Below are 19032 nucleotides of genomic sequence, written 5' to 3' on the forward strand. Positions count from 1 at the left end.
TATACATATAATGCTAGATATACACAGACACAAATATCTATGCATATACATGTATATATTTACCCTTCTGCTGCCTCTTTGAAGACTAAATTTCTGTAGTTGTTCTCCCCCTGCATCATCAATTTCCTCTTTCCCACATTAAGAAAAATTTCTAATAACCACACGCAGTTCCTTCCAGTGCACCATGTCTCTGCCACCCTTTAAAGCCAAATTTCTTTAAAAATGATCTATTCTACATCCCATCTGTTCATGTCTCCATCTCCTTTTCACTCTTCATGCTCTTCAATCTGAATCTCATCCTCTTTACTTTGTTAAAAAATATCCTTGTCATAACACACATCCTTCTTTAGTTTGCTTGATACCAGATTCCTCTGGGATTCTCCTTACTGTTTGGTTATCCTTTCTCAGCCTTTTTTTTGAATAATTCCTCTCTCAAATAAGGGAAGACTTCTCTGAATGTTGGAGTCCTCTCAGATCAGTTCTAGACCATTTTATCTTTTTTACCTACCTTCTCTCCTTAAGTGACATCATCTAATCCCAGGCTTTAAATCATGCCTACACACTTATATCTCTGATAATGACTTCTCCCAGAAGGATCAAATGCTTAATGACTACTTAAGATGTTCCCTTGTCATTTCAAACTAGATGTGTTTAAAACAGAAATCTTGTTTTTCTTTATCTAAACTATTTTATTTTTCAATCTTCCTCATTTCAACAAATGGCACCAACACCCAGCATCTTAGACCTAAGAGTCTTCCTTGATTCTTCTGTCTTTTTCATCCTCTGAAGTCAATCCATCAATGTGGCTTTTTAAATTATATCTCCAAAAGAAATTTCAAATTTCTTTATTTTTCTCCACATCTACTGCCACCATCTTTGTCCACAACACCATTATCTCTTGTTTGGTTTACTGGGATTGGTCTCCCTGCTCCCATTCTTACACTCTTATAACTCATCCTTTACCCAGAAGCCAAAATGATCAGTTAAGCCTCTACATCAAATTATGTAGCTCCCTTGATTACAATAATCTCAGGCTTCCAGTCTCCCTTAGACCAGGATCTGAGTTCCTTTTAATTTCCAATTGGACTCCATCTTACCTCTTTGGCACCATCACATAACACTTGCTCTCTATTTCATTCTATTCTTACTGAATTGCTCTCTTTTCTATGTCATAAATACAGTGAGTGAGACTGTCTATGCACTTTTTGCTGCCCTTGCCTGGAATGCTCATCCCTGGTCTTGCACATGTTGCTTTCTGCTCATTTGTTCCTAAAATTTCCATTCAACTGTAGCCACTACTCAGAAAAGCCTTCTTTGACCACTCTATCTAAAGTAGATATCTCTCTAATACTTCTGTAATACTTCATAATGTAATCATCTTCATTTTCTGAGAGAAGTTATCACAAGCTGAGATTATCTTGTTTATTTGATTGTGTGTTGTCCATCTCTTCCAGTAGACTGTAAGCTACTTGAGGGTAAAATTTTGTCTGGTTTAATCTTTTCTGTATCCCTACCACCTAAAATAGCTCCTTTCCCATGTGAGGTTTGTAATAAATATAGATTGACTGATCGAATGAATGATATTTAGTAATGCCCCTAAGGAACCCACAGGTAAAAGGACAAATGCCTATAACAAGACAGAGAGCAGAAACAATTCTAGAATGGTGAAAGTATGTCCTGAGGAGTCTGGTGAAAGGTCTTGGGTTTATTATTTCCCTCTTTAAGCAGAATTTCATTGGTTAAATAAATTAATTACTATAAAGCATTTAATATGAGTGAACTAGATCCACATATACCAGGATGCTCAGATTTGAAAAACAAAATGAAAGGGAAAAAGCAAGTTTCGGAATGACATATAGATTATCCATGTATAAAAATGCTAAATTTCATAATGCATATATTGTTTATGTTTGCAACTTATATAATAAAAGTAGAAAACATTGGCTTCCCGGAAGAAGCCATGCCATAGTCATTATAACGATTACTACTGAGATGGGAAGGGAATGGGATTCAGGCAGGGAACAAAGACTTGAATTTTATCTGCAAAGTCTCATTTCTTTTATTTAAAAAGTCTGAAGCAAATTTGACAAAGCGTTAACATTCTGCAGTTGGGTGGGTTGATGCATGTTTATTATATTTTTCTTTATAATTACTGTACTTTAAACATTAAAAATAACTTAGTTAAGAACTTTATATACCTGTGGTCTAAGGGGAACTTAAGGAATTGATTCACAAAATAGAATGTCCTTATATTTAAAGCAAAGGTTAACTAATTCAATTTGGCATCTATCTTTATGATTCTTGGGTGGGCTCCCTTATGGCTGGCGTCTGTGTTTTTGGGTCAGACTGAAGTGGTGTGGAATGTGGAAATAGGAGGGAAAACATCTGTGCACTAACTCAAATGTCTCCCCTCTGTTCTTCCAGGGTTGGTTTTTTTTCCCCCGACATAAGAATGACAAAAACAACGAATGCCCTTTACTGAGAACATACTACATGTTAGGGATCCCCTGAACACTATTTCATCAATGCTCACAGCAACTCTCTGAGGTAGATGTTATCACCCCTGTATTATAGGTGAGAATACTAAGACTTGGAGATGACTTTTGCCATGCCACACAGCCAGTAGACAATGGAGCTAAGAAGTTGAAGCTAAATTTATTTAATCCAAAGCTGGTGGACTTTCTGTTCTACAAATTTACCTATTGCTCTTTGACCATAGTCCTCTTTAATTTCTAGATTTTTCATTTCAGACTGCTTTGGATTTAGAAACTGCTTTCATTTTACTCACATATTTGGTCAAAGATTTATACATTTCTTGAAAGACATATTTAAATTGAGCTGTGTTTCAACTCTAAGAGACCGATAGTCAGTTTGTAGCAGCATCCCTGTTACAAACTGGAATTTCATGGATGAAAAACAGGGAGAAAACAGAGCTGAAATGTTATCTTATTCACACACATATACACGTGTGTGTCTTAAGAAAGTTGGCAAAGTTATCAAGTGAAAGTGGGGAAAATACGAAGCAACAAATGAATAATATTAACAACTGTACTCAGAAAATTTTGGATTTGAGCTAACCAAGGCCGAACTTTGTGAAGTAGTCAAGATTTATTTGTCTCAGGATCCATTTCATTTTTTTTTTTTTGTCTTCTAAAGTAGCTAGAGAAGTATTTCTGCCATAAATTTGTTGAGTGAGTGATATACGAGTTGACAACATTCTCCAGTGTGGGGCCCTGACTCTCACCCGACTCATCTATCCCAGCAATGAGTTTTTCGTGTTGGTCTGGGCTGCCAGAGCCCAACCTCCAGCACATCCTGGGTACCACTTCTAATAGTCTGCACTGTACCAACGTTACTTTAAAGATGAATCAGCCTTATTGTTTCTGTGTCAGAAAGGCGAATCCGGCCTACTGCATTAATTAATGGCCAATATACTACATTAATTAATGCAAACACCTATACATTTTAAAATTTTCCACTTATCCCCAAATGGTGACTCTAGTCACTGTGGCGAAATTCATGGTGAATTTCAGGCATTATGCCATAAAAATAGAGAAACTATTTTTAGAAAAATAATCTTTCTGTATGTCTCAAAGCAGATATGTTGCTGCCTTTTCTCTCTGTGTTATAATTCTGGTATTCAGACCATCAGGTTGGATACCATCAGGACACTGAGAAATGTGTGAAATTGCTTTTTCTGGATGTATGTAGATAGTATTTTGTCTTTCAGAGCTGATCAGGAATAGAGGTTTCCATAATGAAGGCAGATAAAGAACATAATTTAGAGATAAATAAGGGTAGGACAAGAAAGGCTTTTTAAAAGTTGTAGCTATGATATTGAAAATATAAGAAAGAGAAAATAAAAAAAACTGAAGCATGAAAATTATAAACTTGAATCAATGGAAAAATAAAATTTTACATTAACATTTACAAGTACCTGTTTTCTCTCATTTATTGCTGAGACATCATTTTGTTCAGTTCATTGGAATGTTAACCTCCGGGCTTTTAAACACACATCTGCTGGCCAGAATAACAGCATTAACAACAACTATAATGCCACAGTTGTTGTTAGACCTTCCTCAGGATTTTGAAGAATTTAAAAGCTAACAAAAAATCAATTTCATGGATATAGAGGGCAGTTCTTTGTGCTCACCTGGGAGAATGGATTTACTTGTAGAAGTTTTAAATAACTAATCTAAGGGGAAAGGTGAGATTAGATTATATGAATGAAAATTTCTGAGATCATATATATCTCCTTTGTGACTTTTTTAAAAAATTTCTTCACAGATATGCTATATGCTATATACTATATACTTGTGGTGGAGACAGAAGGAATAGTCTCGGGCCCCAGATTTATCCAGAAAGGTAAATAAAGCTCTTCTCTAATGTCCAGTAAGTTAAAATGCAATAGGGCCTGTTTACTTCAGTCCATTAGAATAATTTCTGGTGATCTCTATTGCTTCTTTAGGTACCAAGTCCATTTTGACAGCAATGATCAGTCACGGTACCTTGCTCATAAAAACTGATTATTTTTTATGCTTAATGAAAAACCACTTTTATTTGATATAGTTTTGTTTTATCTTCAATGTACTTTCTGGATGCTATAAATGTATAATGATAGCTTTTCAGTTTTTTTTTAATTACAGTTGACAGTCAAGATGAGATGAAGTCTGAGATTTGCTTTAAAATACTGAAGCACAAAAAAGTGATAGATAGATCAAATATTAGAAAATGTTGTTAAAACTAGACGATGAATACTTGGACCTTTATTATACTATTTTATCAACTTTCGAGTATGTGTAAAATTTTCCTTCTGCATTTCTTAGTTGGAATTCTCCTATAAAAAGGTTTTTTCTTATCAACTATTTGGTAATCTTGGAATACTATTCATATAAGAGAGTCATAATAAATACTTGGTTTGTTTTCTTTATACATTAATTTTCAGAGTATTGTCTGGTTTTCTGAGTACACTTTTTTTGGAAGGGTGAGTGAATTTTTGTTTCTTTTGTTAGTATTATTACTTGGAATTAAAAATATATATTTGATATTTTTAAATCTATTGCAATTATTATACATTTGGTGCTTAAGTCCCACTTTAGGTCAGAGGAGCCTCTTAGAATTGACTCGTATCCTTTTGATATGGTCACGTTACTCTTTGATGGCTTTTTTTTCCCCCACAATGTGCTGCTCTAGAGTAATTTTGTTCATTTCTTGTCCAAGACCTAGAATCTGTTATCTCTTCAAGAGCTCAGGGCATTTCAGTCTAAGCCATGGAGCTAGCTACCTGCTCTAACTACATGTAGGGGATAATGTGAAGTAAGGATACATTGGGATAATATTGGTTAGCAGAAATTCAATAGGAAGTTTTCTTTGGATGAGCTCCTACAAGACATTATTGTTCATTCTCATGGATGGGGATATGACCTGCTTCTCTCACTGAAACCACTTATTATTACAGCAAGGCCGGCCCTACAGCAATCTCTTTTTAACTTGCTGAAGACTTATTTTGGCTTATAGCTAGATACCTACACTGCTGGTTTTGTACGTTTTAGGTTCAGTTAGCTAAATCTTTGTCTTTCAAATCTTTCCAGTGCCCAACCTAGCCCAGAATAATTGGCTTCTAAGTTATATTTGACTCACACTCAGTGTCTAAGTTAGAGTTAAAATCAAACATTAACATTATCATCTTCAACAACCAACTTGTCTTGGTAACTATTTTGGGCATGATAGTGATTGCTAGAACAATAGCTGCCAATTAGTGCACACTTCCACTCTAAAGGCTTTGCACACACAATCTCATAGTCTCACTTAATCTTCCTCACAGTCCTGTGAAATGAGTGTTACCATCCCTACTTTACAGGTGTGCATACTGAGGCTTAGAAGGTCAGGTTGCTCCTTTAAGGAGCTGGGAATCCCACAGAGGACTCTGAATCCAAAGCTGACACCTTTAACAATTATCTAATGCTTCTTCTCTTGCTTAGAAATGCCAGAGAAATATGACATTTTTTTCTTCTCAAGGAGCTTATAATCTTAATTGAGGAAGATAAGATCTTCACAGAGAAAAATCAACACAAAGAAGGATAGAGACATGTACTTGTTTCTCTTCCAACCCATTTACCCATTGCTATCAGATTAATTTTGCTAAAATATTTTTTGTTCTCATTACACCCCTGCTTAAAATTTCAGAGATTCCCCATTGCCTATAGGATATAGTCAAACTTGCTTGCTTGGCATTTCAGTTTCCAACATTTGGCCCTTACCTATCTTCTGATGTGTGAAATTCCACTGTGAAGTTGGCTGTAAACTGGGAGTCCAAGCCCAAGGACATGCCTGTGCTCTACACTTTTGTCTCCTAGAAACATTGTCATATAAGGGCATTCAAGTATTATGTACTTTCATCTTTTAAGAGATGATTCATTAAAGATGTAAAGTCAGTTATCTCTGACCCTTCCTCTGTTGGAGCTCTCCGCAATAGTCATTAAGTCTTATCATTCCCCAAATGCATCTTTCCTCCTCTAGGCTTTCTGCCTCTAGGCTTTTGCTCACGCTACACACTTTCCTTGATGCCTTCCTTTCTTCTTGACCTGACTTTCCTTCAAGAGCCATTGCCATCTTGGATTTTCTCCTGTTTCCTTCATGCCTTTGTTTACCACGATGTCATGTGAAATTCTGCAGATCTTATTGTATGTATAAATTACCATATATAGATTTAGATTTCCACTTATATATACTTAAAATTGTATTTGGGCTCTTTCCGAGTATAAAATAACAAATGCTTACAGCAAAAACTTGGTGATGTGCCAGACACAAAAGGAGAAAATTAATTACTGATAATCTCACAATCAAAGTATAACCACTGCTAATATTCTGTTGTGTGTGTACATACATATCACAGTATTTATAACAACAATGGCATCATACTGTACCTGTACATAAGCTATTTTTCTCTTAACAAAATTTCTCTTGTCAATAGTCTATGCCATATATTATAAATGTCTTCATAATTTGTTCCCTTGTTTAGTTACCCTATTTTATATTATTAGATATTTATATTTTTCTATTATATGTTGCAGGAAATATATTTGGATTTCTTATCTTCTTAATATGAAGGAACTAAGAATATTTGTCTAAAGGTACACATACCTGGTTTAAAAACTACTTTCTAACTCTATTCCCTTGAGCAATGATATAATCTTTCTAAACTTACATTTCCTCATCTTTGAAATATTCATTACATCACTGCTATATCACAGTCTTATTGCAAGATAACTGGCACAAGGTAAGTCAATAATAAATGTGGGTTATTATGATTTTTATTATTTTGCCTCATGTCATTTTACCTATAACTAGATCATAAATCCCTTAAGGGAAAGACTTTGTCTCGTAGGGTTTACACTTCTTGTCCTCATGTCTGTCCCAACAGACAGCACACAACTGGTGTTTAACAGCTGTTTGTTAATAATGATGACAATGATGCCTCAAGATTTACTGAATACTGTGTAAGAAGTTGCCCTTAGCAATAGCCCTGTGCAAATCCAAGACTTTTCTTGAGAATCAAAGACTTTAAACTTCTTTCTCTTCCTCGAAATGCTCATTTTGGAGCTAATCTTAATTTTCTAATGTTCCAATTTCCTTCTGTATTCTTTATATTCTAGACATCAACATTTTTGTTGCTTGGCCCTTCTATTATAAATTGCGTTTAAACAGAAGGGTTTGGGAAGATCTATGCTACCCTCATGTGATGGTATTTCTAGGGCCCTAACTCATGGCCCTGTGAAACATATCTTTGGCTGAGCTGGCCAGTTCAAAAGCCAGCTTCACAGCAGAATTTCACACATGTAAATGAACCATTGTGATCCTGGTCATGAAAATTCATGGGATAGTGGCTAGTTCAGTGTGGATGACCTGTCAATTTGGCAGCCGATCATTTAGTTAAACATCCAAATTACTGGCCAGTTACTCAGGCTAAAGCTAGTCTTCCTGCTTGTTACTGGGTTCTATGTAATCCTATTAAAAGCAATGACATTCTCTTTGATTTGTGGCAGCTAATGGTGTAGAAGTACCATGCAGGCACAGGACATGTGTCTGGCACAGTTTAAATGTGGGCATTGTGAGAAAGGACTATTCGTGTTACTATTGGATTTATTCTTAAAATACTAAATACTTTCCATTGAATAATAGGCAACATTTCATGGGCGCCCCTATTTACTATTTTCATCAATTTTAAACAGGAGTTCTTCTAAGGACTGAATCATCATTCTTTGATGTATAATAATTGATTTTGTTGGATCTATATCTAATTCCTTGGACCAACCTTCCCCACCAGGCAGTCAGACAGAAAGCCTTGGAGATGCCTCAGAGCCTGATAGACCTTGGGATTTGGTTGAAAGTGACTCATCTGAGATTTAATTCAGACATTAGATAGTAGTATTAATAAGCTAGGGAATGAATCTAGAGCAATAATTGCAAACCATAGACTTCTTTGAGAATATGATGAAAACTCTAGACTATAATTCCAGAAAAATGCACAATCTAGCATGAAAGTTCTGAGTTCATGTATCTGCCAAAGCTCAGGGGTCCAGGGAACCACGAATCCTAGGTTAAGATTCTTGCTCTGGGTGTGAGGGCAGGGAGCAGGAATAAAGAGAGACAGAGAGACTAGAAAGACAGAGACAGATAGAGAAGTACAGAGATGGAAAAAGGCAAAGACAGAGAGGCACATAGAGAGATAACACAGGCAGAAGAAGTAGATATAAGTTCAATTCTCTTAGCGTGACGTATTTTCTCAATACTATGCACAATTAGAGTCTAATGAACACTTTCTGACTGTCATGATCCTGGGTTCTTCTGGTGAATAAAATCTCTCACATGAGAGACACAGCACATCCCACATCTAAGGATTTTTGACACAGTGTTGATAAAGTCTACAGGGACAAAGATTTCATTATAAAGGCAAGTATGTAGGCTGTTTGAAAACACAGTATTATATGTTAAAGAACCATTTGGCTTGTAAATGAAAAAGCCTTTTGTGTATACTGAAGATCATTGATAGAATAATTGTACTAAAATAGTATTGATCAGGAAGCCATATCTCTTATACTTTTCATAAAGTTTTTATACATATTTTTATATTTTCTTTTCACAATAGCCCTGCTTTTTAGGTAGGTGAGAAATTGCTATATGTATTTTATGTTTAAAGAAATTAAGACAGATGTATATGGAGTTTCCTGGAATCACACCTACAATAAAAAAGTGAACTCTAGAAACCAGATTTCCCAGCTTTGATTCTAGGTTGAATCAATATACCCCTGTCGATAGGCCCTCTAGCTGGCCCATGGAGGCATGCAGAGGAAACACTTAGAGTATCATACGGTGGAGACTTGTCTCCCAATTCCTTGCTTTTGTTTAATGAGGGACAATTTTGAAAAATTAGGTGTGAGTCAAATCCAATACTTTTCTGACTCTACTTGGAAAGTTTAAAATTCCAAGGACTGTTTCTAAGAAACAGTTTTCATAGGATAATGTATAGTTCTGTACATTCTGTTGGCTTGGGAAACTTTATAAGGAAATATAACAGATGAATTGTGCTGCTTCTCAGGCTATAAAAGAGATTCCTAGGTTAGAATACATAATATGTGTATCAAAGATGGGTATATAATATATGCATATACATCCACTTATACCTACATCCATATGATTATATATATGTATTTATAATAATATCAGGTCTTAGGGTTATTTAAACACTCGTTTATAACTTGCTTTTTTGGAATTATTTAGTTATGCAAGATATCACCATATTCAGAATTTTTTTTTAGTAATAAACATGTCTAGTCAAAGAAGGCATTAATGAAGCAATTCCCCAAATAAAACAGTCCATGATATCTGAGTTGCAGCAGAGAGAGAGTGTGGTCTTTGTAGTCTAATCAAGATCACAAGACTTGTTTTGAGCGTCTGTCATCTTTAATTTTACGGCACTTCATTTCAGAGTAGGACTGCCAGGGTCACATGCAATTAAAACACAGGCAAGATTTGTCTTGTGAAATCTTAACATAAAAAGTAATGTGTTACTCCATTTTAACTTTTCTACTGAACTCTGTGAACTCACTAATTACTTTTCCCCCCTCTTGTCACCTTTTTGATATGACATGTATTTTATAGAGGAGATAGAAGTTTGGATTTTTTTTTTTATATCATGCATACGATTGAGGATAACAAAATTAAACCAGAGAAAAAAAGAAATGTGTTTTACAGAAATACATTTTTTTTTTTTTTTAGAAATATCTGAGGACTCCAGCTTCAATTACAAAGAACCTCATAGATCAAATTCTAGGGAATAACTGTTAATCTGCTTAACTAGGGCAGGTAGAAGTGTAATAATAGACCAGAGATTTTATAGAGGCCGGGATAGTGAACTGGAGTTTATTCTCTAGGGTGTGGGGCAAAGGGGCTTTTATGTGATTGGCTGTGAAAAGCATTAAAAGCCAGCGCCAACGTGGAGATTTGGAGTGTGAAGAGAGTTGTTCCATCTTAGTGATCAGTAAATTGCATAGACCCTTATTAACCTTATTGATAAGGAGCTTAGGGAAGTCCCATTCAGGCTGCAATATATTCTTCTTTTTGTTCGCCTGTCTGTCTCCCTTTGCAATCCCAGCGGCTTTGTATGGAGAGCCTTTATGCTACACCTCAAAATTCAGCGTGAGTAGCTGCGCCTTTAAGGTAGAGCAGGAGAAGGGAGCGGGGAGCCAACCTATGCACAGGGGACTCAGGGCCTATTCGACTGGTGCTGCGGACACCTGGAGAATGTTTCCGAAAATTTTGTGCTTAAAGAACCTTTTATATTGCTCCTCTTTTACTGCAGCTGGGGTCTGTAGGGATCAGGGGATTATTTTTGATACCTGTCGAAAAGAGTTATGTCTACACTGATTTTCCATCTTTCACTACTAATTAACCTTATTGTATACAGGAAACAGTGTATTTAATACCTGCATTCTTTCTGTAATGCCAAGTAAAATGAAATCCAGTGTGAAATTTAGTTAGCGTTTGCCTTTTTGAAGTCACTTTTGTTTCCAGTTTTAGTGACTGTGACCTTAAAACTGATAGGTAGAAAAATAGTGAGCTCAAACCAATTTCAATTGCATTCTTCACCTCCCTCAGCTTAAAAGCCGCTTTTCACCTGGACTTGTGAGGAGGGACGGTAGGCACGGGACATCCTGAGCTGGACCTTGTTTCCTTCCGCGTTGACCTCTCTTTGGAGTTCTAAGTTCGGAGTTCGCTTCATACCATCACAGGCTGGCTCCTCCTCCACTGGGTCTGTTTCTCTACTCAGCAGCTGAACACCTCTGTCCTCGTCCTTTTGGTCAGGGAGGCTGGAATGTGACGGACAGTCGCATCATGGCAAAGTTGTGCAGCAGCAATGCAAATAGATGCTGAGAGGAAAGAATCTGAGCTCAAGGTTAAATGCTGAAGGAAATCCTATTGGTAGAATGTTTGCGAGGGGAAAAAAAAAGGTAGGGTCTAGCAATAAAGAGCAGAAATTAAACTGTGTAAAATGTCACCAAATGATGTGGAAAAATCCACACGTCTTCAAGTATGCTGCACAATATGGACTTAGAACACATTTTGCTAGTGATGTGAGAATGGTTAGCACAAGTCCTGCTCTTAAAATGTGAGTGTGTGTGTGTCTCAAGTCTACTTGTCAATGTGAATGGTGCCAGAGGAAAGTGAAGCTATTTCAGGCCAAAGCTTTGTATTTGCCAGATTTCTTGGCTATTGAGATTTTCATACATTGGTCAGAAAGCCTGTGCTTTGTAGCATTTATCTAATGTATAAACCATACATTTGTTAGGGTAGGGAAGATGAGTAGAAGGTGTTGCTGGGTGTCAAGGATGCTTGGGCTGTTCCAGATCTGAAGCAGGTGGTGAGAATTTGCTGTTAGACTTGCAGGAGTTATGTCAGCACATCTCACCCTCTCTCTGCAGCTGAGCTTAGGAAAGAAGCATTTCTCGGGGACTTAGACTTCAAGAGAGGTAGTTGAAGGGGTATCCGTTTAATGATCCTTTTATTGGTGGGACTAAAAGTTACTACAAATACCAGTGATTTGAGACTACATTTAATTTTCTATGACTAGTTAGTAGAAAACATGATGGTGTATCATTTTCATATTTAACGTTACTTATGTTCTGGGTGTTTGTCTTGGTTCATTCATTCAACAAATGTATACTGAGCACCAACTATGGGCACAGCACTACCACTCTCCCTCACTGCTTTCTTACCACTCTCCTAATTGAATGAAGAGTGTTTCATACAATCCAGATGACTGCTTAAGAATTTTGTAGACCCTGCATGTGTAAGATAGCAAAAATCAGCTGGATAAGTCTGTAAGGGATGCATGAGTGTGTGTGTGTGTGTATCTTTCTGCCAGGTCTCTCACTGAGACGGCTAGACATTTTCATTTTGACAACACTACTACAGAAAATTGTCATCTTTTTGTACAAGATGTTCACTGTAGTTTCATCATTTGGATGATTGAGGATCACTCTCCGGCAGCATGAGACACAGCGTGTCTTGATGCCTGCTTCTTTTTCAATTGTTTTAAAGAGGAAGACTGCTGGGGACTCAATTTTTCATCCTGCACAGAACCCTTAAAGGGCCAGATTTAATTTCAATACAATATTAGGCAATATAATATGCTAGATGATAACAGGGCATTGGCAAAGATGATCCGATGCCGGATAATATGATGTAACCCAGGGTAGGACAGGTACTTTTACAGATGTGGGCAAATAGGTGTCTCTTCTGTCCTCTCTGTAATGTAGTAAAGTAGTAAATACATTCCAGTACAATATCTGTAAAACATGCAGTAAAACGAAATGACACATGAATATTAAAATTATAATTGCAATAATATGACTGTGATTTAGCCATCTACTCATAACAACAAAGGTACCGTACATTTCTTCGGGGAAATACCTAATATCTTTCTTGTTCTTTCATGAAAATTAGTGTGAAAGTAAAATTCTCCTCAGATGTTTTAACAGGATAGTGACCAAGTACCCACATAACCAGGATAAATATTTAAGGTGTTTACGTGCTTACATTTCTTTTCCTGACCTTGTGAGCATATGGTATAGTGGTTAAGGCAGGGGCCTCTGGAGCCTCTATTTTTTTAGATTCAGCTACTAACCTGACACTAACTGCATGAACTTGGGCAACTTCATTATTTTCCCCCCTCAGTTTCCTCAAACATAAATCAGGGATAATAATAACACCTCCTGAAATAGAGTTCCGAAGATTAAATAAAATAATATATGTAAGGCGTAGTTCTTGGCATATAACAAACACTCAATAAATGTTAATCAGAATTAGTCTTTCTAGGTGATTTTATGGGTGGCCAGAGGAGCAGTATTGCCGAAAGAGAAAGGAAGGAGAAATCAGAGCCAGGTAAGATAGAAATGACATTATGATCATCTGGAAGCAGAAGGTGATGGCATGCATACTCATCTGACTTGGGCAAAACTTGGTCCAAATATTTGAGATGGTTACTGACAAATGCTAAGTCATTGACAGAGTACCATAATCAACCCTTCCCCCAACCCAGCATACTATAAGAGTTCCATGTGACAACAAATTCTGCTTTGCACTTAACAGTCATAATAAGAGATGGTAGGTGAAGCTCAGAAGTTCAGTAGGATAATGCTATATAATATTGGTTTCCATATTTGTTCCCACCATTTGAATTCAGTTCCGCATTAATAATACTATGGTAATAATCTGTCTGGCAATGATGCCTATAATTTCTCTCTGCTTCAAACTCTATTCCATAAAGTTGCCAGAGGAATTTTTATAGCCTTTAGGATCTCAAGATCGACTTTAGACTCAGTATAAAACTTCTTGTTCTGGCATTCTAGGCTTTTTAGAGTCTGGTCCCAACTTTTCTTCTCATCATCTTTAGAAGATTGTAAAGTTAATTGTTAGCCAATAAGCTAGAGGGCTATCATCGATGTCCAGTAAGAACAATTTATAGTTTTGTGCTGTAGTATGTGCTTTGATTTCCTTCATGTGATTCCATTAGACAGTTCTAAGAGGCAAGATAAGGTAAGTATAGTTGTATTTTATAGGTGGAAAAACTGAGAGCCAGATGGAGTAAATAATTTGTTCAGAACCTAAACAGCAATTTGCCTACGTGCTTAATCTGTCTGTTTTCTCTTTGGACACATCATGCTGGTTCATTCACACATCTCCACCATTTGCTTCATGTGCTACCATTTTCTGGGGAGGAGGTTTTGCAGCATGGAAAATCTAACACTGAGTTCACAAAAATGGAGGTGCTCAGGCGGAGTCTGCTCGGATGTGTTTCATTAGGTGCCCTTAAAAATCAGGTTTCACACGAGTTACTGAATTTCTGGCTTTTCATAAAAGATCTGAAGGTCTGGCAAACTGCACACATTCCTACATAAGCACTGAACTGAGCAGAAGTCCACCATTTAGTTCAGGGATCAGCTTAAGTTTTTCCCAGCTACTCCCACTACATTGTGCTGTAAGCCCGCTTCTCTTTACTCACCTATTATTATCTGCATTTGAGATTGCAACCCTCTGTTTAAAGAAAGAGGAAGAAGATCCATCTATTTTCTAAAGATAAGACAAAATATTTTAATTGAGGAAAGAATATGTGACTATTAGGTTTGTTGTTTTGTATTAAGATTTGATTTTCCCAGGAGAGAGTTGATATTGTTTTGGTTTTACTTATTTTTGACAACATAACAATTTGACCCAGAACTCTTAGCGACAGTCCTTTTGGATGAAAATCTTTGCAAGACCTTTTAATTAGGAATTGACAGGGTGATTAACTTATAATTCGCAAAAATAAATGTGAAAAAGAGAAGTACAGGTCAATTTTTGGCTGTGTTAAACTGTAAGGACAGCACCATTGGCAAGTGATTGTTCCCTTTTAACAGCTTTTCTAATTTTTCTTAATTGGATCCTTTGTTTTCTAATTGGATAGGGAGAACCATCATATGGCTTTCAATTACTAGCTGTGATCCTGTCATATGGCACACGTTAAGTAGTCAGACTCTCAACATATAGAACAGAATAAATACCATCTCCAAGAAGCTTTTTGTGTGAATAAGAAAGAGGGGCAACCTCCCATGTCCTGGGTAGGTATGTCTATGTAAGTCTGTGCTGAAATGGGACATAGTAACTAGCTTGATTTTCTGGGGAGACTGTTTTGGATTTGTGCTCTATTAATTTAAGGTTATACTTTCTTAAAATATTTGCTCATCATAATATAGAAATGCTCCTAAGAATACAAGATTATAGTTTCATACCTAGAAAGTGTTAACAAGTGTACACACACACGCGCGCGCGCACACACACACACACAAACACAGAGAAAATGCCAGATTCCTCAAAGTAATTCGTTTCTTTTGCCCTCTGGTGAATTTAGAGATCCTCTTTCTAATAAACAAAGGTTTTCTATGGCTTTCTTATTTTACAGCCTCCATTGGATCTCTTTTGCCTACGGGATGAAATCTAAATATTTATGTCCCATATCTGACCCCAACATTTGTCTCCAGCTCATCCTCCAAAATGGCCAGGCATGCACTTCATCTTCTGTTGACTGAGCTTCTTACTTTTGCTTGGAGATACTGGGTCTTTTACAATTCTGTCCATGCCATTCCTGCTGCTTAGTATATCTTCTACATTTTTCGTTGTCTTTTTAATCTAATTCATTGGTCAAGATTAGACCGGAAAGGTTGCTTTTCCAGGGAAGCTTCATCTGACACCTCCGGGCACTATATTTTATTTGGTTCTTTGTCAACCACTGAGCTTTGTCAATATCTCTGTACTAGCTTCCGCTCATTAATTTATTCAAAAATACCTTTTGTTCAATAAAACTGGACAAAAAAATACTTTTGATCATCTTTATGTATAAAGGCTGAACCCTAGGGCCACATAGGCCAAATGTAGCGACTGTTATCTGTGTCTTCTGTGTGTCTCTTGTCACAAATGTATTTGGGGACATTGGTTGCATTCATTTTCTATAATAAAGTTTCTTAATCAGTCATCCCTAAAAATAAAAAAAAAATAAAATAAAATGCAAAACCAGATTTATTTGTATGCACAACAATGAGGATTAGAACACTAGATAAGGAAAGCAATATTCTGTCAAATGGAGAAGATAAAGATTCTTAAGTAGCTGACTTCAGAACCTGCTACAATGGGAAGACTTGCTATGTTGCCTTCAGGTGTTAAGACTCTTTATCTGACCTGGCAGCAGGCTTTTTAAATACATCTTCTTCCTGGGCCTGCTGTCCCCAGGATGGCTGCCGTCCCTGATCTTGTATTGAAGTGTAACTAATCCTTAGGCGATTGTCTCCCTTGCTGGACTGTGAAACTACAGAGGACAGGATTATTTGCCTTATTTTATATTTGATCAGTAGTGCCTAGACTTGCACCTGGCTCAAACAAGGTGACTGAGAAATGCTCACTGTCTTATGTCTTCTTGATTTTATAACACTTATTGATCAGTTTTATTAGATCTAATATCTTAGTGAGTTAACCTATTAGACCTACAATCTTGGCTTTTAAACTTGGAACTGTTAGTTGATAGGACTGTCATTGCTATTTTTGAGATGTCACGGAATCTAATGACCTTTTGATATAACCCTTTCTATGCCTTTAGTGTGTATAAGTCTGATCCTGTGATGAGCACTTTGGCTCAGGACCTCAGAATGGTCTTTCCCTAGAGAGAGGAAACACAGCCTCTGATTAAATGCCCTTAGCAGGCAGGGACAGGACACAGCTGGGGTTTGAATCAGGCTAAATCCCATCAGATTGGAAATCAAGAAACTGGTGCTTTTGAAGATTATAAATCTGGAAAGCAGCAGAGATGAGGGGCTGTGAGTCCTTGCTCAAAGTAAGTAGTGCCACATCTCTTTGGCTGTTAGTGCTGCTTCTCTCTGGCTGATGCTCCCAGAATTACTTTAAAGAAGGACATGTGAAGGAATAAGATTTTAATGCTGGGACTGCTAACCCAACTCTTCCTCCCTTCAAAAAGAGAAGTAATTAAAGTCTTGAGGAAGACATAATTGAGAATATGAAATGTCACAGAAACAAGGAGGACTTGAAATAGAATGCCAGAAACTCTTGTTTTACAGCTCCATGTTTTCCCGAAAAGCATAAGTACAATGAGCTTAAAGCTGGCAAGTCTGTTAGCTCACTGGTACCAGTGACTTTAGATCATGGGGTTCTCCCTCATGTGACTTTCTATGGCTTTGTGGTGTGTGTATGTCTCACTTGATGAAACCACGCTTCAGCGTTTATTGTGGTCGCTTTACTGTTCTTGGCCTTGAGCCTATTTACTGGCGTCATTGCCAAAATGAAGACATTCAAGACAGGCAAGGGCAGTCTCTCCTTCCTCAGGCAGTTCTCTGGATGCTGGAGCTGTGTGCACATCTGGCTGTCTCTTGAGCAGACTCTCTCCCTCTATGCAGACAGCCTATGCCTCTGAGCTCATTATTGCTCTAAGTGTTTGCTCTCGGATCTGAGCTTCACACATTTTCTTTACGTGCTTTGTTTTTCATTTTATGAACAAATCGATAACTAGACTTATTCTTTATTGCACTGGATTAGTTTTATTTATTCCGTTCGAATTTGATTAAAAAGCTGTCAAACGTAAGTCTACATTTTTATCAGCAGAATACTTTTACAAAACTGGGTATGAGATGTATTCAGCTAGAACATACTTTTCAAAATAAAACAATGTTTGATATATTCTAGACAGTTACCCTTTTGTTTATCTATGACAACTGAAACTAACCATCAAATGGATAAAGCTATCCAAGTCTAGTCAAGTAATCCTTAGGGCATATGAAAAAATGCCTTTTAAAAAGTTTTTTTTTTTTTCTGGATTGATTTAATGTAATTCGCCAATAAAACAACCTCAGAAGCATAATAAAAATTCTACACAAAATGACATAGCCAGGGAAAAGAAGGATATACAGTTTGATGAAGATTCAAAGTGGACGTTAACATTAAAAATGAACATTCATGTGATTTCTGTATAATATAAAAATCAAAATTGCAGGACACTAATTTTGCTTCTAATTTATAAGACAGCATGTTTATGGTACTGCAAATAGTATGTATAAAAAAAATCATATCCAATGGCAAATGTTTTGAATTGTCATTTTTCTTTAGAAAAATTGCCATTCAACATGTATTTGTAAATTCCTCTATAGAGCACCAAGGATAGCTGGAATATATTTACACATACAAAAATGTTCTTGAAAGATGAAATATGTCTATTTTTGTTGAGGATTTGACCTCCTTTGTTCTATTTAAAAATTGTTAATTTCTGCCTTCCTTCCTTTTTTGGTTCTACTCAAGTGTAAGTAGGAGTATTGGAATATGCATGAGGCAGCCAGAGTAGTGAGAAAACTCACCTGTGAACACACATATTCTCAACCACACTCATACTCACATATCTGCACACACACAACCACATACCTACTGCCCAGGAGCAACCATATTTTGGATATGCGCTGTACTCTGAATATCATGGAACATGCATAATGTGAGCCTAGAAGTGCTAGAAGGAAGAGCACTGAAGGGGTTAATGTAGAACACATATAGGCAAATATTGTCAACTATTTTATTCAAATGTTTGGAACTTAAACACAAAATCATCATTAAGTTTTCACAAAATGAGGCATCTGTCGCTTGAAAAGAAAAAAATATTTCAGAAATATGTTTACAGAAATGTAAAAATATTAGGCATCGAGACAGATGTGAACATATTCGGTAACTTGTCTTGTCTGTCAGTCTTCCTCCGAGCCGAAGATCTTACTGTACTCGCTCAGCATGAGCTCAGCTATCTGGTTCTGGTATACCATGTGTATCGCCATGTTCCCTGTTTCATGTTCCGCTCGCAGGAGGGTGGGTCCAAATACAATCCCTAAGCTTTGTGTGGACATGAGGTTCTTGGAGGCTTTGGCCACTATCCTGTGGAGAAAGGGAGAGAAGAAA

The 19032-nt window shown here is 36.8% G+C and overlaps 1 protein-coding gene across 1 annotated transcript in view; it reads right to left on the reverse strand.

Moving 5' to 3' along the window:
- Positions 1-18644: 18644 nt before the first annotated feature.
- ARHGAP15 (Rho GTPase activating protein 15) overlaps positions 18645-19032 on the reverse strand; it is a 592609-nt gene continuing 592221 nt past the window's right edge. The window contains exon 15 of the mRNA XM_011354472.2: positions 18645-19008. Within this exon, the coding sequence (XP_011352774.1) occupies positions 18825-19008 (184 nt within the window). The 3' untranslated portion in view covers positions 18645-18824. The remainder of the gene's footprint in view (positions 19009-19032) is intronic.

Source organism: Pteropus vampyrus, unplaced genomic scaffold, assembly GCF_000151845.1.
Source record: "Pteropus vampyrus isolate Shadow unplaced genomic scaffold, Pvam_2.0 Scaffold17, whole genome shotgun sequence".
Classification (NCBI taxonomy): Eukaryota; Metazoa; Chordata; class Mammalia; order Chiroptera; family Pteropodidae; genus Pteropus; species Pteropus vampyrus.